This window comes from Triticum aestivum, chromosome 3B (genome assembly GCF_018294505.1).
Source record: "Triticum aestivum cultivar Chinese Spring chromosome 3B, IWGSC CS RefSeq v2.1, whole genome shotgun sequence".
Taxonomy (NCBI): Eukaryota; Viridiplantae; Streptophyta; class Magnoliopsida; order Poales; family Poaceae; genus Triticum; species Triticum aestivum.
The window spans coordinates 96463188-96470090 of NC_057801.1; the positions used below are offsets into that span (position 1 = coordinate 96463188).

General features: G+C 42.9%; 1 protein-coding gene across 3 annotated transcripts; it reads right to left on the bottom strand.

The window, feature by feature from the left end:
* Positions 1-634: 634 nt before the first annotated feature.
* LOC123068849 (transcription initiation factor TFIID subunit 15b) lies at positions 635-5001 on the bottom strand. 3 transcript variants are annotated; one of them, XR_006432066.1, is made up of 8 exons: positions 4815-5001; positions 4506-4737; positions 3212-4028; positions 2026-2176; positions 1849-1927; positions 1152-1352; positions 993-1036; positions 635-878 (listed from the first exon to the last, which is right to left on the bottom strand). XR_006432066.1 is itself a non-coding variant. In XM_044491533.1 (6 exons), exons 1-6 carry the CDS (start codon positions 4867-4869, stop codon positions 1244-1246), a joined length of 1443 nt encoding a protein of 480 aa, XP_044347468.1. In that variant the 5' UTR covers positions 4870-5001; the 3' UTR covers positions 1044-1243. The 3 variants fall into 3 exon arrangements, 1 of the variants encoding a protein (XP_044347468.1); XR_006432065.1 differs by having other exon boundaries at positions 993-1042; XM_044491533.1 differs by lacking the exons at positions 635-878; positions 993-1036 and having other exon boundaries at positions 1044-1352.
* Positions 5002-6903: the final 1902 nt, after the last annotated feature.

Below are 6903 nucleotides of genomic sequence, written 5' to 3' on the forward strand. Positions count from 1 at the left end.
GGTTCATATACTACATTTAGAGCAAAAAAAAATTGAATGAATACCCAGCCTTCATTTCATTTTTCTTCATCTTCTTGGGCCGCCTTTGAGCTCCTCAACGATCGGGTTGCAGACGCATGTAAAATCGCACGTTTGCCGTGGTTTTGGGGTCCACGAGAAAACCTAGTTTATCTGTGAGCTGATTTCTGTGATGGTTCAACGTCCACGCGTGGTAACGTACGCACGCATTGCGCACGTCCTGTCCTGAGGAGGGCAATCAGAGTACCAATATAAACTGATACACATCAGGTAATCCTCTTGGTAACACATAAAACGCATTTGACCTTCTACTCGCTACAATTCTTCTGACGAAATAAGTGAAACATTACTGAAGTACCGTAAGTTGCTCAAAACATCACCGGATGAAGTGAAATATTACTAAGTACGTCATATAACAGCTGCAATGAAACATTACTCGAGTAGTATGTCATATGACACTGTTGTTTACCATGAAGAACCATACGAGGAAAGAAATGAATTGAAGAAAATCAGAGCCAATTGAACTGAAGCTGGATCTGCAGCTTCAGGATTGTCTGAAAGAGCAGACCGCAACGACACGACACTGAAGTTCAGTTAGCAGATGGAAACTCGGAAGGACTAGATAAAGGAAATGTCGTTAAGAGCTGCTAATTTCCTCGTGTTCAGAAGGGCTTTACTTCAAGTAAATTAAATTTTACAAATAGATGGAAAATATCACTGAGGTGCAAGTCTACGAAGATTCTTTTCACAGAAACACACCGCTAGCAGACTATCCTGGATCAAGCGAATCAACCACACAACAAAAACGCCCTACCTGTTCTCCAAAGCAAAATCCAAAGCTTACAGCAGTGATCCACCGGCTGAATACCATGTGGAATGTAAGCATTAGATCAAAAAAGGAAAAAATGATAATATGGTGAAACTAATCACCATAAGAGCAAAGCATTGCATAATCATAATAGATTGGCACTCACCTGTAATAACATCTCAAACATATCAGCATTTGGAGCTTATCCAGCTGCCTCTAAGGAAAAATTCACATAACATAGATCAATCACTTTTGACAAACAAACATCCGACCAACACTGGAGTAAGACAATGGAACAGAAGTCCAGGAAAAGCAGACAACCTACCTTACGATCTCCTGTATGAGTACAAGTCCAGAGAGAACATGAATATAAATGGTTTCTTGCAGATGACAATCTTAGTAATTATATGACTCTTTTCAGTACGGCCGCGAACGTGAACCACCACCCTGGTTTCTGTTAGGCCCATGGCCTCCTCCATCTCTGCGTCTATCCCCGCCATAGCCGCCGCCTCCACCACGTCCGCCTCTGCACAACAAGTAATGAGGCAAACAGGTTATATATTAACATCATACAACCAATCATGATTTTAGTTATACTCAGCTGGAGATACACAAGATATATGCTGATTTAAAGGCTCAGCTGCTTAAAGAAAAATCGCATAATGGTCAACTGTACTTGGCAATGATTCCAGACTTTATCTGGTCATCCAAGGCATATGTAACATGGCAACAATGTCTGATACGTTATTTGATTCAGGTTAACTTGGTTGGGTTCCATTCTGTCCTCTTCAGGCCAAAATGCAACAACCAGACAACTCATTGCATATTCTCATATCTGCTAAATAGTTTTAAGAGGCCTGTAAATCACACAATGACACAGGACAAAATAATATGACAATGCTTGGAAAATACGAATTGAGATATCAAACTGTAGCACGAGCCAGATGGTATAATTGGCCCAGAGTAGACATTACATTCCAGAATTTGCACTTATCAGATAAAAACAAGCAAGATGTACTTACCCATGACCAGATGTAGGAGCTCTAGGTGCTGATTTCTCAGCCATCACAACACTAATTTTACGGCCTCTCATGTCATAATCTGAAAAGGAAGAACAACATATGCATTATGAAGTGGAAAGCACAAAGTGTTAAATAGAAAAATGTGATGCATCGTTGCAACCACAGCACTCAACATACCGTTGTAGAATCCACCAGCTGAATGAGCAGCAGAAGGATCTTCATAAGCAAGGCAAGCATCTCCTTTGGCTTTCCCAGAATCATCAGTGTAGATTTTTATGTTCCAGGGCCACTGGTCTTTGTAGCCACGTTTTTGCTTGATCCTTCCAACCTTTTAAAAAGTAGTTGCAAGTATTGAAAGAACAAAATAAAATGACCAGCAAGTGCTCGACATAATTGAAAAACAGCAGTATTCTGTTCTCTAAGATTAGCAATAGCAATGGGGGCCCCATCTCGCGAGTTCTTGGGCAAAGATATGTTGCCTGACCGACTCAGCATGGCCAAAAAGTTTTTAAGTAAAAAACTAAAACACATACTGAAGTAACAGTGATTAAAAAAAATTGGCCTATTTTGGAGTAGAACTATGTGAGCAGAGTCAAGCTGATTATTACTAACTATGTACTCCCTCCGTCCGGAAATACTTGTCGGAGAAATGGATGAATCTAGATGTATTTTAGCTATAGATACATTCAATTTTATCCATCTATCCGACAAGTATTTCGGGACGGAGCGAGTATCAGATAGAATTACCCTCACTATGTGAGCAGAGTCAAGCTGATTGTTACTAACTACTCCCTCCGTCCCAAAATTCTTGTCTTAGATTTGTCTAGATGCGGATGTATCTAATACTAAAACGTGACTTGATACATCCGTATTTAGACGAATCTAAGACAAGAAGAATTTTGGGACAGAGGGAGTATGTAATTTTGGGACGTATTTAGACGAATCTCAGATAGAATTACCCTCACTATGGTCTCACCACACGTAAACTTCACATTTTATTTGTAAGCACCATATCTTAAAAGAATGATAGACGGGGTCCAACCATGCAGTGATTATAGAAAATATTACTAATATCAACAAGTGCAACTTACATACTTAATATGAACTATGAACTGATGAAAACAGAACACAACTTCACATCATATGACACATCATATGACACAGGCAATAACAGTCCAAGTGGAAAGTGAAATATTTTAAGAGGAACACATACCAGGCATTCAAGCAATAAAGAACTAATATATACAGTTCAAATTAAGGAGCACCTCACAAAATATGTTTTTAGAGGACGCACAGATCCACAGCATGCGGAGCTCTAGGATATTACATATTGATAAAGAATTCAAGAGAAGGTAAACTATACCTGGCCAATTCCTCCAAAAAGCTCTTGCAGTTCCTCAACAGTCACATCAGGAGGCAGGTTTGAGATGTAAATCCTTGCATTGTCGCAGGAATCATCACAGTTTGCATCACACTGCTTAACCTTTGTAGGTTCAGGGGCAGCATTTGCAGAATAACCACCGCCGCCTCCGCCTCCGCCATGATAAGGAGGTGGAGCACCACCTGCGCCTCCACCTCCAGGCACAGACCGACCACCATAACCACCATCATATGTAGGTGGCAGGCCTCCTTGCCCCCCTGGGGCACCGCCACCATATGGATTCGGAGGTGGGGCTCCATAGCTTGGTGGGTAAGGGCCTCGACCGCCACCATAGCTGTTAGGGGGTGGCACTGCAGAGTCTGAACTGTACACATTGTTGCCTCCATAGGAACTTGGGGGCGGTGCGTAGTCACCTGGAGGACCGCCATAGGATGGAGGTCCTTTAGGGGGAGCCTGCCCATAGCCACCGTCACCTTGGTTGTTCTCTTGGCCTCTTCCGCCATAACCACCACCGCTCCCACCACGGTGGTCATCAAAACCACGGCCGCTCCCACCATCACGATTGTACCCTCCTCTTGCTCCCCCGGCACCACCATCACGACCACCAGAGTTGTAATCCCCATCACCTCTGCTGTAGCCACCACCCCCTGAACCATGATCACCACCACCACGACTGTACCCTCCACCTCCACCAGACCTATCGTACCCCCCGCCACCACCACCACCTCCACCTCCACTTGGGTTAACTGCCCCACACTTATTGCACTCAGTCCTCCTTGCAAAGTTCACATTAAGGCAGCTGCAACAAGAGTTCATGTATTTTTAGTCTCAAGGATTCCATAGAAAATAATACCCTCAGCATGAAAACAACTGGTAGTGTTCACAAAACTAGAGCCCACTAATTTTCCAATAAGAGCACAACATCGGTAAGACATAAAACCGTCAATTAAGTGTATGCTCTGGTGTAACAACCAATAAAATATATAGCGGAGTAAATAACCAGGGCAAATACGGCATATCAACATATAGCCCAGCAATATTTTCGAGCGTAAATTGCACATAGGAATAGCATCACATCACAAGTTATGATTTTAAAGCCATATAGGGCATCTAGCAGAAGTTCAAACTAAAGCATCAGAATGATGTGATGTTTGAAATTCCGGTTACGGCGCTACAACATAAGCTCCCAACAATAAAATGCCATGGAAGGCCACGGCTGGATCAGCCGAGTCCAACGCCAAATCCTAGAGCGAGATGATGAGAATTCGATACCCACCTTGCATCAGGGCAAGTCCAGTCACCTTCGCGTCCTCCCCCGCGCCCGCCACCTCTCCCGCCGCCTCCGCCGCCGCCGCCGTAGCCTCCTCCTCCTCCACCACCCCCTCTACCGCCACCGCCGTACCCTCCCCCACCGCCGCCACCAGCTCCATATCCTCCACCACCGCCACCGCTGCCGCCATATCCTCCACCACCTCCGCGCCCACGACCACCTCCGCCGCCGCCGCCGCCTACACAGACACGAAAAAAATCAGAAAAACGATCCACGAAGAGGAGACAAAACCGATTCCGAGGATCCTGAGGCGACCTCGGCCGCCGTAGCCGCCGCCGCGGTAGTCGTCGGATCCGTACGACCCCGACATGGGGTTCACGCCAAAGCTAGGGTTTGGGAGTGTTCGAGAGGCCGCGGGGGCGGAGCCGAGTATTCGCGATGCAGGGGGAGAGGCGCCCGCTGTGGATTAGGGCAAAACAGTCGCGACGCGATTGCAAGGGCGAAACATCGCGAACATGGGCCGAATTTTATTGTAAAGAGTTCTGTTTGATTTGCGCTGACCGACTCCGGCAGGCCTTCTGACTGACTGGGGGTTGCCTGAGGCCCACCACGCAGTTCGCGGGTGCAGCGTTCGGCCTGGCCCATTTAGATGTTTTGACGTGTGAAGCCCACTACATAACCGTCCATTCTATTTGTGTGTTTATCGTCTTCTCAGAAATCTTTTTTGTGATGTTAAATTAAAAACACATTTTTGTGTGTGTTTATTGTACTGTTTTTTTGATCTGTTTCAATTTTATATGACTAATCTTTATACAGAAATTCATATAATAACCATAAAGCAATTCAGCAACCATGAAGTGAGTCATAACAGTTCTCTGAAAGAAAATTTTAAGAATTTTGCACTCAATCTGAATCTTGATTTAAAAGACACATTCTATGATTTTAATGGAGCCAAAATACATTTCTCACTTACACGGCATGCATTAATGAACATGACTAGTGCAACTTCATATCGGGTCTTGCATGTAGGACACACCTGCCAAAGATTTGTGGCTTATTTAGTAAATGTTAGGGAAGATGTCTAGATTGAACAAACAAATGAAGGATAAAGATCCATGACTAAAAGTTACATGGGGTTCTTTGAAGTCGGTGTCTCCAATTTTCACTTTTTGCATTGCATTCCACCATAACATTAGTGAAGAAACTATAGAAGACCTTTTTTCTGGAAAAAAAAATATAGAAGACAAAGCCTGCATAAAACCATATTAGCCTCAAAGATTTCGAAAAGTCGCACGAACCACCCCACCCAACCGATGAAAATATATGATCATAACGCGTGTTATGACAAAATACACATCCCTTGACTCTTGGAACAAACGTTGACGAAGTGTACTTCGTCACCAAGCTCATGCGAAGATGACTGTGCGCACCCTGGCACGGAAGAATAGAAGAGGAGTACCTTCGCCTTTCAGCAACATAGGCCGAAGGTCAAACCAAAATTCATAAGATCAGGGTCTTACCATGTCAACACACCACGAGGGAGATAGAGCCTCGAGAGTTTTTGTAAGTGGGATTTATTTTAAAAGCATTCAGGAATTTTTGTAAGTCACACAAGTGATGGGTTCTCAATTCTACCCCCCGTCCGATAATATATGGTGTATTATTATTTTTTGTTAAGTCAATCATTCTATATTTGACCAATTTTAAAGAAAGAAAATCAACATCTACAATGCCAAATAAACAAAATACGAAATTATATTTTTATGGTGAATTTAATTATACTAATATGATAGAGTAGATATTACTCTCTCCATTTTTGTATACAAGGCTATATCAAAATTACAATTTGCAGCTATACAATGCCACTAACACAAATCGATGTAAAATTAATGAGGTTTGCCTCGTACAAGCAAGCGAAAACATTAATACCTCGTGCATGCATGCGGGAGTGAGAAGATTGATTTGCATGCATTGTATTAATCAGCCAATGAGAAGTGAGAGAGTTGTCTTGTTGTGCGTTGGAGAGAAAAATACACATTAATTAGCATGTCAAGCAAGGAAAAAAATACTAGTTTGCAATATTGGTTTAAGTAGTCATTAATTTCTACCTTGGTATCTGTAATATGGGTTTGTGACCTTGTATACAAAAATGGAGGGAGTAATATTTTTCTCACTCAATTAGGCTCAAGGTAGGGAAGCTTGACTTTTAAAAAAAATACACCTTATATTTTGAAACTGAAGGGGTACAATTTTTTCTACCCTACAAAATCTATTTCAAGGACTCAACATGGTCCATGAGAAAATTGTGACCAGGAACGATGAGCATCCACCCTATAAACACATGGCCGATATTAGGGAACATTTTTTAGTGCAATTTGGAAACAACTTGAACTCAGACGACGAG